Below are 18257 nucleotides of genomic sequence, written 5' to 3'. Positions count from 1 at the left end.
TAACTATTTACAAAATATTCTTTAGTTTTTTTAAATGGAACTGAAATTTATATTTGAGCTGATATTATAATGCGCAGAAACACCTATATAGTTGAAGTCCCTACAAATATATATTTTTTTAAAATGTAACACTAACGTTGTTGTTAATTTTGATATAATAATTCGTATATTAATTTGATATAATATATTGATTATTTTGAATTATATGTTAATATATAAATCTATTATAACATCATAATCTCAATCGTTTGAATGACTTCTACTCGCGAGTTACACATCAATAAAATTAAATATTATATATGGTTTAATATTATTTATAGTTGTTATTTTTAACTAATTTTGTAAAAATTATTTGCTTAATGTTTAATTTCTATTATTATAAGTATTTAAAACATCAACCATTATTTTTTGATTTTTAAGCTAACAATATAATCATTTATATAGAGTTATTTTTAACTATTGTTATTATAAGTTATTTTAAGCTACTTATTTGAAAATTTTTAACGATTGTATAAATATATTTAGGAAATATTTTAGTTAAACTAATATTACAATTTAGTTTTTGCATTTATCACTCTAATTTATCACTTTTAACTATTTACAAAATATTATTTGGTTTTTTTAGTGGAGCTGAAATTTATATTTAAGTTGACACTGTAATGTTATATTTAAATTAACAATTTAAGTATTTTGTCCAAACTGTTCAAAAATTGTAGCTTTAAACTGATAATGATTTACATGCAACAACATTTTAAATCTAATAAATTAAGTATACTATGTTAAAACTTAAAGACATAACTTAATAAATAGAAGTAAAGAAATTATTTTAAAATTGAAATTTAGTCTATTTATGATTACACTTTAGGTTTGATATTTATTTAACCTTATTAACCAACTTACAATCATTATTAAAAAGACACTACAATTTCTCACTTTTAACTATTTATAAAATAATCTTTGGGTTGTTTAAGTTAAATGAAATTTATATTTAAGTTGAGCCTATAATGCTATATTTTAATTAATAATTTAAGTATTTTATACACATTGTTCAAAAATTATACCTTTAAAATAATAATGGTTTAAATCCAACAATATATTAAAACTAATAAATGAAGTATAATATGTTAAAAGTTAAAAAACGTAATTTTATAAGTAGAATTAAAGATATTATTTTAATATTAAATTTTAGTTTATATATGAATACAATTTAGATTTGATATTTATTTAACCCAATTACCAAATTATAGTTATTATTATAAAAAAATTGAAAAGTCATAGGAGTTTCAAATGAATATAGTGAAAAGAAAAAAAAGAATGGATGTTTCAAATGCATAAGATTCAGGAAAAAATACTAGGTTTATAAGTATGTATCATATATATATATATATATATATATATATATATATATATATATAAAGAGAGAGAGAGAGAGAGAGAGAGAGAGAGAGAGAGAGAGAGAGAGAGAGAGAGAGAGAGAGAGAGATTATATATGTTTTTGTTTTTCTTAAAGTTTTAGCTTAATGTATACTTCAAGATGACATTCCAACTGAAGTGTGTGGAGAGAGAAAGAGAGAGCAACTCCTGGTTGCCCCATCTGCACTCAAATACTTTTCTACTAATATTTTTAGTGTATATGATATTCCGTATTATTCTTGTTTGTTTCTTTTAATCAGCGTAATCATTTAGTTTACTTTCAATCCCTATAGTTTGCCATAACACTTATCCACTCCCTAATTTCACAAGCGAAAACTAAAAGTCTTCCACTTTCTATTAACGCATTGCCATACCAAATTTACTTTTCTAAAGGGTCAATTGGTTTTCGGTGTTGGATTTTCTGTTTGGTCATATGTTAACAGTACACTGTTTCTAACCTGTTCAGATATGACAACAACCTAATGTTTAACATTCTAATGGTGTCTCCAACGGACTGCTATATATTGCATTTTTGTGGGAATGACCATACAAACTAAGTTTATGATTTAAATATTATTTAATTCAACTGTTATTTTATTATTATTATTATTATTATTATTATTATTATTATTATTATTATTATTATTATTATAGTTTGTTGTATTTTTATTTTGTAATCTTACAATCCAGACTAAAACATGTTAATGGTATAATTTTGTAGTGTGTGATTAGGGTTGAAAAAAGATTTATATAGATTTTACACAAAATCATGTAAATTTGAATGTTATTATGGTTGAAGTTGGTGTAACTACGACAAGTTCTTTTATTACAAACTGGTTTCTAATTGCAAAATATATTGGAATGTAAGGGGTGGAAGTGGAATTAACCAAGAATAAAGACCAATAATTGTATTTAAAGAAAAGGAAGTATTCCTACAACATGGATATCAACATGACAAAACTTGGCATGCAAGCTATCATTCCCGACCTTCTACCATCCATATAATATTGTATAAGTAAGGTAGATGTCTTGATGATGCTTCGTTCATATGTCTCAACATAATGGTAATTTTATTGTTTATACTTTTGAATTATCTAGTGGATCAGATAATAAACTTTGTAATTAAAGAACCTCAAATGAAAATATGCAAAATAAAATGAAACGGATCTTTCACACAATAATTCGAGGCAAGACCAAAGAGGTACAGAATAGGTGAAAAGGAGCAATCTACACAACAGTACTAAACACTAAAGGTGGAAGAAGAGATGACGAACATAAAGACTTATATACCTTCCCAAATCTTGAAGAACAAATAGGATCCACCAGCCCACATGCTACACATACTATTTCTCACAACCGACTTTGCTTTCTTTTGTTTCCCTTTATATTCTTTGGACACTGTAATTAACCATCTTTCCTCTCCCAGAGAACTAGCAGATGACCTGGTGCAGCGATTGTAGTGACACGCCTGGAGTTATCATCAAAAGATTTCCATCATCTAACGATAATAACAGCATAATGGATAATAAGAAGACTGTGCCTTGCCCCTCATGTGGTCATCGGATCAACTGCTACGAGAAGGTTTGTTTTTCATTAATTATATGATCATGATGTTAATTACCCTTTTGGTTTTTACCTTTCTTTTTTAACGTATTAATTTGACTCTCTGATTGGGTCATGTGTACGTATCAGGCTCGAATTCATGATCTTCCAGGGTTGCCAGCCGGAGTGAAGTTTGATCCAAGTGATCACGAACTGCTTGAGCATTTGGAAGCCAAAGTGCGTTTAGATGCACATAGGATCCATCCTTTGATCGATGAGTTCATACCTACAGTTGAGGGTGAAAATGGAATCTGCTATACTCATCCTGAGAAATTACCAGGTAATACATTTGTACTATATATAGATTTATTTTATAGAAGATATTTAATAGTAGAGATATCCAAATCCGAATATACAAGAAGTTGTGCATTTATTTCTAAATGATGGTCCATTTAATTCTGAATGATCAAAATAATACACAAGTTGTACATTATTTATCGGATATCACTCCATTAATTCAACTCAAAAATGCAAGGCTTGAAGAATAAATAGCTTAATAAATATTTTACACCTTATATAAAAGGATAAATATTTGTTTAGGAAAGGACGTTTTATTTTTTAAATTTATGTAAGTAGATGTTTTACATAGGAAATATGCAAAACAACTTTATTCTAGAACCAAGATTGTTTGCGTTAATTGTACAAATCGTTAATTACCAAATCAAACATTTTTAAAAACTTTGGTAAAAACTAAATATTTTTTAAATATAAGTATTTAAGTTCATGAGTTGATAATGATTACTTACATTCTTCAGTATTTTGTTTCTAGAATGAAACATGATTGCATATTTATTTAAAGAAATAAATTGTTACTTCACTGGAAACAATATTTAAGATAGCTGCATCAACAAAATGTAAGCATATATATACTTTACAGTGAAAACAATTACTTGCAGGGTCGAATCAAATGTAACAATTATTCTCCCTAGTTCACAGGTTCGCTGCATATGTACTACTAATTAAAGGGCTATTTTTGATATTTTATTTTTAGCGTCTGTCCAGTTAATTAATTGTCACCATTAAAAAAAACATGTGAAGCTGAAGTTTGTAAGTTTTTGATGAGCGGGATATTACAATAAAAAACTGTAGTGAGCGTATATGTCCATGATGCATGTGCTGAGTTCTTTCATAAATGAAACTAATCACATGCAGGAGTGAGCAAGGACGGTTTGGTTCGACATTTCTTTCATAGACCATCCAAAGCGTACACCACAGGAACAAGGAAACGAAGAAAGGTGCATAGTGAGATTGATGGGAGCGAGACTAGATGGCATAAAACTGGTAAGACTAGGCCAGTTTTTCTGAAAACAAAAGTTAAAGGCTACAAGAAGATACTTGTGCTTTACGCTAACTATGGGAAGCAAAAAAAGCCAGAAAAAACGAATTGGGTAATGCATCAATACCATTTGGGTAACAATGAAGATGAAAAAGAAGGTGAATTGGTTGTATCCAAGATTTTCTACCAAACACAGCCTAGACAATGTGGCTCCAACGTTGTCAAAGACAATATAATATCTCCCCTTGTGAAATCAAATGGTCGAAATGCACATGAAGTTACTCATGGTACTAATAATACCACCTTCGTCGAGTACTTCAGCCCCTCACTCGTTTCTTACCAGCAAAATCTTCAACACGCCCATGATTTGAATTTGCATGATGGATCTTCGGTTGTACCATGAATATATCTATAATAGTACAAGACAAGATGAAGAATCTGCATTTTTCATGTACAAGTGAAGAATGAGTTTACGTCCCAAATGTGGGATTAGTTAATTATGGATGGTGTTCTTACGGAAAACAAGTATGAGAAGAATAAGAAGTGCCTCTTTTGGTGGATGGTAAACAGCCTTATATAATCTTCTATATAACTTGAAGATCAAGATATATGTATTACGAGTATAAGACATATACTAGTTAGGATGTAATTAGGTCGATAGTCATGCATAATAATTTACGATGTAATACAAATAACCTTGGATCCATTAACTGGTTCATATAAGTGTTTTACTAATTTGGCATGATCTAAAATTTACTTGTTACCATTGGTTTAGTTTTAAGGAATGTGGAGTATATATATATATATATATATATATATATATATATATATATATATATATATATATATATATATATATATATATATATATATATATATATATATATATATATATATATATATATATATATATATATATATATATATATATATATATATTTGGTCAAACGCTTCAAATTAAGTCATACAAACCATAACCCAACATATACAATATTACAATTTATGCATTAAACGCTTATTTAGTCACCAATGAATAAATCTAACTAATCCCATTAAAAATGTTAGATATAACCACATTTATAGAAAAATAAGGAAATGAATTGGTTAAATTGACCAAATATTCCTTCGTTTTCAGCAAATTTAATTTGATATCTTGACTACTTATTTATATCTCCCATATGAAAAGCTAAAATCTCAATTTCTCTTTCAAAATTTCATCTCTCCAAGAATATGACCGCCACCACAACTCTCCTTCACCACCATCATTACCACCTTCCCTTCACGTGACCAATGTCACCACCACCTTTAAAACCACATATTGCAACTGCTACCACATTTCTTTCGCCACCATCACCTTTAAGAAAAACCTAGATCCAAAAGGTATTGTCACCACCATCATCTACAACCGCTTACATCGTGCTCTCCCATCTCTTACTAATTCGTACAAAACGACCATCGGCAGCTTCAAACAAACATCATTGATTTCTTTACCCAAGTCGATTATCCTCTATAACGCTCATCCTACCTCAGCAAAGATCAGAAACTACAAACACAATTATGCTCTAAACATCGACCAACCACCTACACGTCGTCCCTGTCTATATCCATCGATCTATAAACCCTAAGTCATACATGACGCACCCTTGATGCTTTCCTTCATCGGCGGCCTTCAATACATATTGCTACAACCTACTAGAAAGAGATGGTGATGTTTCCATCAACCCCTCATAGGGTTATTAAAGTTGTTTCAGATCCAATTAGTTCCATTTTTTTCTTCTCAAGAGTCAGGATGATTCTTATTCTGGCATGAATGGTGATGATATTATATCATGTATGTTGTAAATTTATGAGTTTCATATTTTATTTCCAGATTTTCTACCAAGATCGATATGAAGTATAACTTTGATTCCAGATTTTCAGTTGATGTCAACACGAGGTTCGGTCTATCAAAGCTTTCTTTTTAATTACCGTTATATTGTCCTGCATTCATGCTGTAACTCATGGTTCCTGGTACACATTTAATCATAATTTATTCACTTTTGTAGAGCTACTCGATCAGTTGGGAGCCCCAAACTCGTTGAGTAGAAACCAGAATAGCTACGGGATTTTAAGTCGCCTACTCGACAAGTTGAGAGCCTCGACTGGACGAGTAGGGCTACCAAGATGAAATCCTAATTTCGGGGTTTTGCACCCTATTTAAGCATCCTAATCCCCACTTATTGGCCTCATTTCCAACCTCCAACTCCCAAACCCTAATCCACAAAACCCTAATGCCTTGTATGAGCTTGTGAGTTGTTTTTGAATGAATATTGTGTGTTTTGAAGCTTGTTGAAGAAGGAGGAGCTTGGGGATTCAAAACGAAGCTAATAGATCCAGAAACAACATCTCATCCTCTTCATTTTCTGGTAAGTAAGTCTCAAACTTGCTTAATAACTTGTTAGATCTCCTTGTTATCATTTTATGTGGTTTTTGGTTCAAGAAACATGATCTTTGGGACATGGACATCCCAAGTGGATATACTTTCAGATCTATGAACTTGAGGGGCTCACATGGCATAAAGGTGCAAACTTTATGGCCATGGAATCCCCATGCAATCTATAAGTTGTCATTTTAGCCTTTTAAGCCCTAAAAGGTCATGCATGGAGGAAAAGGCAGGAACTTTAGGTGTTCATGGAGTGCTTAGAGTCTAGATCTTAGTGAATATGCCTTAGTTTGGAGTATGGTTGGCTTGTGGACTAAGATCTAGGTCCTAAAGGTTTAGGGTTTGAGCTAAACCCATGAAATAGAAGTATTAACGGGCAAAGTTGGAAAGTTTACCCTTAAAAGGATGTTTTCAATATGCATGAGAGATAAGAAGCTTGGATCTGAAATAGAAGTATCCATGGAGGAACTCAACGAGTTGGTCGTTTTGTCCCTATTCTATACCAAGTAGAACTCGATGAGACTGAGGAGGGACTCAACGAGTTGACTCATTTTATCGCGACTATGAGTAGCAGAGGAACTCGGCGAGTCAGGGGGATGACTCAACGAGTTGGATCATGATTTTAGGATTTCAGATTTATAGAACTCGGCGAGTTGATGGGTCAACTCGGCGAGTTGATTCAACTCAGAATGTTGACTTTGACTAGGGGGTAAAGTAGTCATTTTACCCTAAGAAAGATTTTGGATATTGATTAAGTGTTATTATGTTGATGTTAGTTGGGGAGTCGCAGAAGCAGCCGATAGAGATTCCTGACCGAGATATTCAGTAACCAGCTTTGTGAGGTGACTTTTCCTCCAATAGGAACAGGTCGAATGCACCAATGCCGACCCGTTTATATGTGTTAGTATATGCCGGACTTCGGTCCGATTCCGGGGATACCCCGATGTAGATTGTATGATTATGGACTTTAGTCTGATGTTGGGACAAGCCCGAGGAATGTTTTGTATGCTTGATGTCTTTATGATTTTTACATGTGTATGTTATATATTTCGGGCTTCGATCTGATGTCGGGCAAGCCCGAGGAATGTTTATATGTTTATTTTATGTGTTTATGTTATATGCTTGTTGATATGTTATATGTATACCGGACTTCGGTCCGATGTCGGGCGGGCCCAATGTCAGACTTCGGTCTCATGTCGGGCGGGGACCGATGCCAGATTCATCTGATGCCGAAGGGGCCCAATGTAGTGGGAAAGTCCCAATGTTTGTTATTATGTGATTATGTGTATTGTATGTGGTATATTGGGGAGACTCACTAAGCTTCGTGCTTACAGTATTCAATTTTGGTTTCAGGTACTTCCGCTAGTAAGGGGAAGAGCTTGGGATGACTGCATGACACACACCACAGCTTTTAGCCTGGGATGATTAGCTCTGATGATTTGTCACATTATTTTGATATATTGACAGTTGTTTATGACGTTTTTGAGATACATGACTTATGATTTCATATAATGGATGACGATTATGGTTTTATTTATATTTTAAAAACGAAAATTTTGGAACTTATTTTTGGGTGTTTCACATGTCTTTATTTATAATTTTCCATTTTTACTCCAAAATAAACACTGGTGATGACTATGTCTCTATTCCAGTTACACAACAAAAAATCTGACCATTAAAGATGTAGCACTTGGTTCCTGGTACGTACTCCTTGTAATTAACATTTTTTTAAAAAATGCATTTTTGCCTTGGACTCAGCGAGTTGATGGACCAACTCGCCGATTAGGAGCGGGATAAGACGCGGGGACTGAACTTTGGACTCGGCGAGTCGGTTCTCGATCTCGACGAGTAGACCCTGTTTGGGCAAAAACCCTAATCCGGGTGTTTTCACCCTATTTAAACGCTCTAACTTGGTCTCCTTTGTCCCTAACACTTCCAGAGAGCTGAAGAGCGAAACCCTAGCCCCCATTTTGATCTTGAGAGTGATTTTGGCTTTGTGAAGAAGGTTTAATGCTTAGAAGAAGAAGAAATAGGTTATAGTGTGCAAGGAGGGGAGGTAGATCCGGAATCTACACTGCAAGAGGCTTCCATTCAGGTAGAAAAGCCCTTACCTTGATCACTAGTTCTTTAGATTCCCTTTTGTCCCTAAAATGGTGGTTTTCAAGCCCTAAAACACAATACTCCTTGTGTTTGTGCTTAATGATCCGAAAGGACTTCAGATCTAGACATTATGGACGTATTAGAAGTATAAAGTTTTTGTGGTTGGAGTGATTGAGGTCCCCATTGAGTGTATGACCTCATAAAAAGCTTGGATTTGCCTTTTGGAGCTTGTAGGGCCATGCATGCACGTAAAGTTTGCAACTTTACGTGATAAGCATGCCCTAGAAACATAGATCTATGGTTTTCAAGCGTTGCATGTCTCAAATTTGGTCTATATGGGAAATGGGTCAAGGGAATCGGCGAGTCCCAAAGTGGAACTCACCGAGTTCTATGAAGATGGCCTTAGACTTGACGAGTTGGATGAACAACTTGGCGAGTCCTATGAAGATTGCTTGATACTCGACGAGTTTTTCTTCAAACTCGGCGAGTAAGATGAACTGTTACTGAGTGAGAGGGGTTTAAGTGTTGGAGGTCCAACCCTTCATTTCTGCACGCGGAATTAGCAATTTAGCGTGTAGCAATAGTCCCAGAAACCCAAATCCTCAAAAAGGATGCTCTGGTGAGGATTTGGAAGCGAGTAAGAGATCTACTCATGGGGACTCGGTGAATTGTTCTTAGACTCGGCGAGTAGGTTCGCGAGTCGGTTCAATCGTCCCAAGTAGTGAGTTAAGCGTGACTCAGTGAGTGGGAAGAGGGACTTGTTGAGTAGGACCGGGTTAGTAGGAGAAGGACTCGGCGAGTCTATGCCATGACTCGGCGAGTCCAGTCAACTGGTAGCTGACTTTGATTAAGGAGTTGACCTTGGACCAGGGGAGGGTCAGTAATTTGACCTAAGGGTATTTATGAGTGTCTAATCTATGTTCATGATTTTTTAGCCGGAGGATTACCGGTTCAGCAGTCAGGTGCTCAGCAAGCAGACTTTCAGTAGCTTCCTTCGAGGTGAGTTACCTTCCAGTAGCAGTGGGTATACGACCACAATGTCGGCCCACCAGTAGGATTTGTATGATTAGATGATTTCCTATGTGATATTCATCAAGGGTTGCTACCACTTGTGATATGTTTATGTGCTAGTATGATATGATGCTATGTGCTAGTGACAGTAGGGGAGATAGTCCCCGGTTTACCGGTCGATAGGGCCGAAGGGGCAGTCATGCCCAACCATGCTAGATAGATTATGTGATATGTGTTATATGCTAGTAGTAGGGGGTGAAATAGTCCCCGGCATCCGGTCGAGAGGACCTAAGGGGAGACCAGCACCCAGATATGCTAGTTAGTATCCGGTCGAGAGGACCTAAGGGGAGGCCAGCACCCAGATATGCTAGCTAATATCCGTTCGAGAGGACCGAAGGAGTAGGTCGGGCACCCAGATATGTCTGACAATATATGTATGATATGTGGTTATATGGTATGTGGTACAGTGGGGGAACTCACTAAGCTTCGTGCTTATGGTTTTTAGTTGTTGTTTCAGGTACCTCTTCAGCCAAGGGGAAGGAGCTGGCGCGGTAGCGGCATATCACACACACGCTCTTGTTTTTCCGCACTATGAGACATTCTGGGATTTGTACTCTGATATTATTATGATTTACGTTTTGGTTTATAGACACGAGATATGTTTTATTAAATGATATGGTCGAATGATATTTTGTTACAAACGTTTTGCAAATCACTTAATTAATAATGAAATTTTTGACCCGTATTTTGGGGCGTTACAAGTTGGTATCAGAGCCCTGGTTTGAGGGATTTGGACACACCTTCGGGGGTGTCTGAACTCAAATCGAGGGATTAAGGAATTTCGAAAAAGAAAAAGTTTTATAAAGGGTTAAGTAAAGAGTTTTAAGAAAGAACGAAGTGTGTGATGTGCGCGACCGGCCAAGCTCAAGTAAGTATTCCCCAAAGTACCCATACAAGTTTATGTTGTGTTTAACAGTTTCAGTAGAACAACATGCTAGAATAGGACTAAGGATCTAGGAGTGATGCCTTATGTGGCTGCTTTATGTGCTACAGCTTATGAGAATTGCATGCTAGTAATAATTAGACAGTAGTAGGACAGCCTATTTAGGTTATGCCTGGTAGTATAAGCGTAGCATTATATGCTAGTTCAGCTTCTCACAATGAGGGCAGATTTGCTTGAGTAGTTTTCCTGCGTCCGAATGTTGCTTGCTTTGTGCTTAGTGGGACTCTGAGTGATGGGAGTTAGTCATTAGGTGAATACGTCACGTCACATATGATCAGGGTTGAATAATCTCAGAGTGCTGGATTTGGCCCTATTGCGCAGCTCTTGTTTGAGTCTAACCGTTGTAGGGACGAGTATGTTACTCGAAGGATTATCTGAGCCTCAGCACATGTGATGGTATTCAGGTAATGGTTAATTGGAATTATAAGGAAGCCTTCAGCAGCTGAGGACCGGTTTGGGTGGAGTCAGAGATTTTCCCTAGGGCAAGCCTAAAATGGGTGTAACAGTGATTAGTAATAGTGAAAGGGATCTGGTGGAGTCGAGGCAGTTCTTAAAGAAGGTACAGATAGATGTGGAAGGTAGTATGGGCCCGTACTACTAAAAGCAGAGGATCCGTACCCGAACTAAGGAAGGCCGAGACAAGACCAGGGAACTTGCAACATATATGATCCCTTTAGAGGTATCAGTATCACTAATGGTTGCCTGTGTGTATTGCAGAATGGTGGTACTACGTCAGAGGCCAGGGGGTGGCAGTTCTGGAGAGGGATCGGGTTCGGGCTAGTAGATGAGAGGCTACGCGAGTTCATCGCGTCAGAGATCACCAGGGGCATCCTTAAGTCGACCCCCATCATTTTCGGGTCGATCAAGGAAAGGATAGTTGAGCTGATGGAGGACCGCCTCAGGGCATTCAGGAGTGACATGGCATCTGGCCAGTTAGGATCTCGCACACTGTCCTTTAAGGACTTCAGGGACAGTGGTGCGCCGGATTTTTACGGGGCGAAGGACCCCATAGCTGCCAGGTGATGGATTGCATACATTGAGTCTGCACAGTTGACTAGCTTCTGCCCCGAGGGGTCGAAGGTGAGATTTGCAGCGGGATGTTTGAGAGACCGAGCTAGAGATTGGTGGGAGTCCGTCGGTGACTCATTGGGAGCCTCGGTTGTTGAGGCTATGACCTAGTCGGACTTTGTGACCAGGTTCAGGGCAGAGTTTGCGCTGGCTGTCGAGCTTCAACAGCTGGCCAAGGAGTTTTTAGACATGAGGCAGATGACAGAGACTATTGCGGAGATCACCGCCAAGTTCCGAGAGAGGGCGTTGTTGGTGCCCCAGTACGCGGGTGATGAGGATATGAGGAGGACCCACTATCATGACATGCTATGAGCTAATATTTGGGAGCATGTCAGTTTTTCAGCTTACCCTACCCTGGACTCTATGATTTCCAGGGCAAGGGAGAGGGAGATCAATCGGGAGCACATCCGGAAGAGGAAGGCGGAAGAGGGGCATGTTATGGGGGCTTCGGGGAAGAAGCCCAAGGGACCCGATGTGGGGCCGAAAGACCAATAGGGGCGGGGCCGCTGTAGGAAATGTGGCAAGATGCACGAGGGAGCGTGCAAGTTAGGATCGTCAGGCTGCTATAAGTGCGGCAAGTCAGGGCACTTCAGCAGGGATTGTACCGCCCTTGCACCTGTGATACAGACGTCTGAGTTGCTATGTTTCCATTGCAACCAGAGGGGCCACAAGAAGGCCAGTTGCCCCCCGGTTGACAGCAGCATCGGCGCCGATGAAGGCGCCAGCTCCAGAGACCCTGTGGATCACTGATGGCCGGCAGGGCAAGGCTGAGGCTCTAGTGGTGAGGAGCCAGGCGTTTCATTTGACTACCGAGGAGGCATGCGCCGCACCCGATGTGGTGACGGGTATGACACTTTTCCTCTATTTTATTTATATGATGTTATGATATTGATATGTGCTCTGTGTTTATGCATTAGGATCATTCCATGTGAACGGTATCCCAATTCAGGTGTTGTCTGACTTGGGTGCCACCCGATCGTTTGTTTCTCTTGCGCTTAGCAAGAAGTTTACTGAGTCTTTGGGCATGTTGGACTGCCTTCTAGAGGTAGAGATTTCCGATGATCGATCCGTGCGAGCATTAGCAGGGTTCGGGGATTGTGTTCTACGGTTGTTTGAGGAGCGCTATTTGGTGGATTTGGTTCTTATTCCGTTGCGTGGGAATAAGGTGATCATTGGCATGGATTGGTTGAGCACTAATGGGGCGGTGATAGATTGCCCACATCAGTTGGTGCGGATCAGGACCCCAGGTGGGGGAGAGTTGGTGATCCACGGCGAGAGGCCACAACGTGGACCCATAATATGTTCAATAGCGAGAGTCAGGCGCTACCTTCAGCAGGGTTGCGCGGGATATGTCGCTTATGTTATGGATACCCGGGAAGCGGGTAAGGCGACGGTGAGCAAGGTTCCAATGGTGCGAGACTACGCTGATGTGTTCCTGGAGCTGAACAAGGTAACGGTGAAGAACCGTTACCCACTCCCGAGGATTGATGGCCTCTTTGACCAGTTACAGGGAGCATCTTGGTTCTCCAAGGTTGATTTGTGTTCGGGTTACCATCAGATGAGGGTCAAAGAGGAGGATGTGCAGAAGACTGCGTTTCGAACGCGTTATGGCCATTACGAGTTCGTGGTGATGGCGTTTGGGCTCACCAATGCTCCTGACGCTTTCATGGACCTCATGAACTTCGTGTGCAGACCGATGCTGGATCGGTCTGTGATAGTTTTCATTGACGACATCTTGGTTTATTCCAAGATGCAGGAGGACCACGAGGAGCATCTGAGAGAGGTTTTGGAGACCCTGAGGAAGGAGAGCTTGTACGCCAAGTTCTCTAAGTGCGATTTTTGGTTACGCGAGGTGCAATTCCTTGGGCACCTTGTCAACCAGAACGGTATACTGGTTGACCTGGCCAAGATAGAGGCCGTGATGAGATGGGAGGTTCCGAAGTCTCCATCTGAGATTTGGAGTTTCCTGGGTTTAGCGGGCTACTATCGGAGATTCATTCAGGACTTCTCCAAGATAGCCGTACCCCTGACACGGTTGACTAAGAAAGTCGTGGTCTTTCGATGGGGGCCTGAGCAGCAGGCAGTGTTCGAGGTTCTGAGACAGAGATTGTGCGAGGCGCCAATCTTAGCCTTGCCAGAGGGCGTAGAAGATTTTGTGGTATATTGTGACGCGTCCATTTTGGGTTTGGGCGCGGTACTGATGCAGAGAGGGCACGTCATTGCCTACGCTTCGAGGCAGTTGAAGCCTCACGAGGAAAACTACCCGACGCATGATTTAGAGTTGGGGGTGGTGGTCTTTGCCCTCAAGATTTGGTGACATTACCTCAACGGGGTTCGGTGTACCATTTACACAGACCACAAGAGTCTGAGGTACCTCATAGATCAGCCGAATTTGAATATGAGGCAGCGTCGGTGGCTTGATGTGGTGAAGGATTATGATTGTGAGATCCTTTACCACCCGGGGAAGGCCAATGTGGTGGCCGATGCGCTTAGCCACAAGGCGGCGCCGATCAGGGATATTTGCATACGGATGACAGTGGTGACTCCGCTTTTGGAGCGGATTCGGGAGGCCCAACAGGAGGCCCTAAAGGAGGAACATCGGAAGAGTGAGTGCATAGTGGGTCAGGTTTCCTCCTTCGACTATGACAGCAGGGGATTATTGACATTACACCGCAGGGTGTGGGTGCCATACCTCGGAGGCAAGCGCCAGATCTTGATGGAGGAGGCGTAAAAATCCCGGTTCTCAATTCATCCTGGGGCGACGAAGATGTATAGGGATCTTCGTCTGGACTATTAGTGGCCCTGCATGAAGCGGGATGTGTCTTGGTACGTCAAGCGATACTTGACCTGCAGAAAGGTCAAGGCCGAGCATCAGAGACCGCACGACAAGATGCAACCGTTGGATATCCCGTTATGGAAATGGGAAGATATTACGATGGATTTTATCACAAAGCTTCCCAGGACCGCACGAGGAGTGGATTCTATATGGGTAATCGTGGATCGATTGACCAAGAGCGCCCATTTTATCCCGATTCAGGAGAGCATCTCAGCCGAGAAGTTGACCGACATCTATATCAGGGAGATAGTGGCACGGCACGGGGTGCTAGTGTCAGTGATTTCAGACAGAGATGTGCGTTTTACTTCCAAGTTTTGGAAGAAGTTTTATGATGAGTTGGGCACTCGTCTGCATTTCAGCACTGCCTTTCACCCGCAGACGGATGGTCAGAGTGAGCGGACCATCAAGACTCTTTAGGATATGTTGCGGGCATGCGTGCTAGATTTCGGTTGTAGCTGGGATACATATCTTCCTTTAGTTGAGTTCTCATACAACAACATCTACCACGCGAGTATTGACCGTCCTCCCTTCGAGATATTGTACGGACGGAGATGCAGGACCCCGATATGTTAGGGAGAGGTTGGCCAGAGGGTCATGGGAAGCACCGAAGTGGTGCTCCAGATGACAGAGAAGATTCAGCAGGTTCGGAGCAGGCTTCAGACTTCTCAGAGTCGGCAGAAAAGTTATGCCGACAAGCGTCGTTCAGACTTGGAATTCCAAGTCGGGGATATGGTTCTTCTGAAGGTGTCTCCATGGAAAGGTGTCATTCGATTCAGAAAGCGAGGAAAGTTAGGCCCAAGGTACATTGGGCCATTCAGGGTTGTAGCCCGGGTGGGCAAGGTGGCGTATAGCTTGGACCTGCCAGCCGAACTCAGCCAGATCCACAGCACTTTCCACGTCTCTCAGTTGCGGAAGTGTTTGGTGGACGACTCGACAATGGTGCCTTTGGAGGATATTCAGGTCGATGACAGCCTGAATTACATCGAGCGTCCTGTGGCAATCCTCGACAGGAAGTCGAAGGATCTGAGGAACAAAAGGGTGGAACTTGTGAAGGTGCAATGGCAGCATTGGAAGGGATCAGAGTGGACTTGGGAGCCAGTGGAAGAGATGATGGAGCACTACCCCGAGCTGTTTCAGGATCGAGCAACAGAATTCGAGGACAAAGTCTAAGATAAGTGGGGGAGATTTGAAGCACCTGGTTCCCGGTACGTACTCCTTGTAATTAAAAATTTTTAAATAATGCATTTTTGCCTTGGACTCGGTGAGTTGATGGAGCAACTCGCCGAGTAGGAGCAGGATAAGACGCGAGGACTGAACTTTGGACACGACGAGTCGGTTCTCGGACTCGGCGAGTAGACCCTGTTTGGGCAAAAACCCTAATCCGAGTGTTTGCACCCTATTTAAACGCTCTAACTTGGCCTCCTTTGTCCCTAACACTTCCAGAGAGCTGAAGAGCGAAACCCTAGCCCCCATTTTGTTCTTGAGAGTGCTTTTGGATTTGTGAAGAAGGTTTGGAGCTTAGAAGAAGAAGAAAGAGGTTACAGTGTGCAAGGAGGGGAGGTAGATCCGGAATCTACACTGCAAGAGGCTTCCATTTAGGTAGAAAAGCCCCTACCTTGATCACTAGTTCTTTAGATTCCCTTTTGTCCCTAAAATGGTGGTTTTCAAGCCCTAAAACACCATACTCATTGTGTTTGTGCTTAATGATCCAAAAGGACTTCAGATCTAGACATTATGGACGTATTAGAAGTATAAAGTTTTTGTGTTTGGAGTGATTGAGGTCCCCATTGAGTGTATGACCTCATAAAAAGCTTGGATTTGCCTTTTGGAGCTTGTAGGGCCATACATGCACGTAAAGTTTGCAACTTTACGTGATAAGCATGCCCTAGAAACATAGATCTATGGTTTTGAAGCGTTGCATCTCTCAGATTTGGTCTATATGGGAAATGGGTTAAGGGACTCGGCGAGTCCCAAAGTGGAACTCGACGAGTTCTATGAAGATGGCCATAGACTCGGCGAGTGGGATGAACAACTCGGCGAGTCCTATGAAGATTGCATGGTACTCGACGAGTCAGGTGAACTGTTACTGAGTGAGAGGGGTTTAAGTGTTGGAGGTCCAACCCTTCGTATCTGTACGCGGAATTAGCAATTTAGCAGGTAGCAATAGTCCCAGAAACCCAAATCCTCAAAAAGGATGCTTTGGTGAGGATTTGGAAGCGAGCAAGAGATCTGCTCATAGGGACTCAGTGAATTGTTCTTGGACTCGATGAGTCGGTTCACGAGTCGGTTCAATCGTCCTAAGTAGTGAGTTAAGTGTGACTCAGTGATTGGGAAGAGGGACTTGTCGAGTAGGACCGGGTTAGTAGGAGAAGGACTCGGCGAGTCTATGCCATGACTCGGCGAGTCCAATCAACTGGAAGTTGAATTTGACCAAGGACTTGACCTTGGACCAGGGGAGGTTCAGTCATTTGACCTAAGGGTATTTATGAGTATCTAATCTATGTTCATGATTTTTTAGCCGGAGGATTACCAGTTCAGCAGTTAGGCGCTCAGCAAGCAGACTTTCAGCAGCTACCTTCGAGGTGAGTTACCTTCCAGTAGCAGTGGGTCTACGGCCACAATGTCGGCCCACCAGTAGGAGTTGTATGATTAGATGATTGTCTCTAAGATATTCATCTGGGGCTGCTACTACCTGTGATATGTTTATGTGCTAGTATGATATGATGCTATGTGCTAGTGACAGTAGGGAGATAGTCCCCGGTTTACCAGTCGATAGGGCCGAAGGGGCAGTCATGCCCAGCCATGCTAGATAGATTATGTGATATGTGTTATATGCTAGTGGTAGGGGTGAAATAGTCCCTAGCATCCAGTCGAGAGGACCGAAGGGGAGACCAGCACCCAGATATGCTAGTTAGTATCCGGTCGAGAGAACCGAATGGGAGGCCAGCACCCAGATATGCTAGCTAATATCCGGTCGAGAGGACCGAAGGGGTAGGTCAGGCACCCAGATATGCCTGACAATATATGTATGATATGTGGTTATATGGTATGTGGTAAAGTGGGGGAACTCACTAAGCTTCGTGCTTACGGTTTTTAGTTGTTGTTTTAGGTACCTCTTCAGCCAAGGGGAAGGAGTTGGCGCGGTAGCGACATGTCATACACACGCTCTTGTTTTTTCGCACTATGAGACATTCTGGGATTTGTAATCTGTTATTATTATGATTTACGTTTTGGTTTACAGACACGAGATATGTTTTATTAAATGATATGGTCGAATGATATTTTCTTACAAACATTTTGCAAATCACTTAATTAAAAATGAAATTTTTTACCCGTATTTTGGGGCGTTACAAGAGACGACATCATTGACAACGACAGGAAGCATTTAGGACAACATCAGACACATGCAGTGTTGTTGTCGCTATTGGGCCGATGTCTCCACTAATAGTGTTGTCGCTAATGATAGGAACCAACAATCCGACGAACGTATGTTTAACGCCCGGAGATTCGGGCAAGTCAGTATAGC

General features: G+C 40.6%; 1 protein-coding gene across 1 annotated transcript; it reads left to right on the top strand.

Moving 5' to 3' along the window:
* Nucleotides 1-2550: 2550 nt before the first annotated feature.
* LOC111886261 (NAC domain-containing protein 73) lies at nt 2551-5054 on the top strand. Its single transcript, XM_023882504.3, has 3 exons — nt 2551-2994; nt 3106-3295; nt 4168-5054. The coding sequence occupies exons 1-3, from the start codon at nt 2851-2853 to the stop codon at nt 4692-4694; spliced, it is 861 nt and encodes a 286-aa protein (XP_023738272.1). The 5' UTR covers nt 2551-2850; the 3' UTR covers nt 4695-5054.
* Nucleotides 5055-18257: the final 13203 nt, after the last annotated feature.

The sequence above is a fragment of the Lactuca sativa genome, chromosome 4 (genome assembly GCF_002870075.4).
Source record: "Lactuca sativa cultivar Salinas chromosome 4, Lsat_Salinas_v11, whole genome shotgun sequence".
Taxonomy (NCBI): Eukaryota; Viridiplantae; Streptophyta; class Magnoliopsida; order Asterales; family Asteraceae; genus Lactuca; species Lactuca sativa.
Note: the sequence above shows the minus strand (reverse complement) of the source record. Positions and strands in the feature narration are given on the sequence as shown.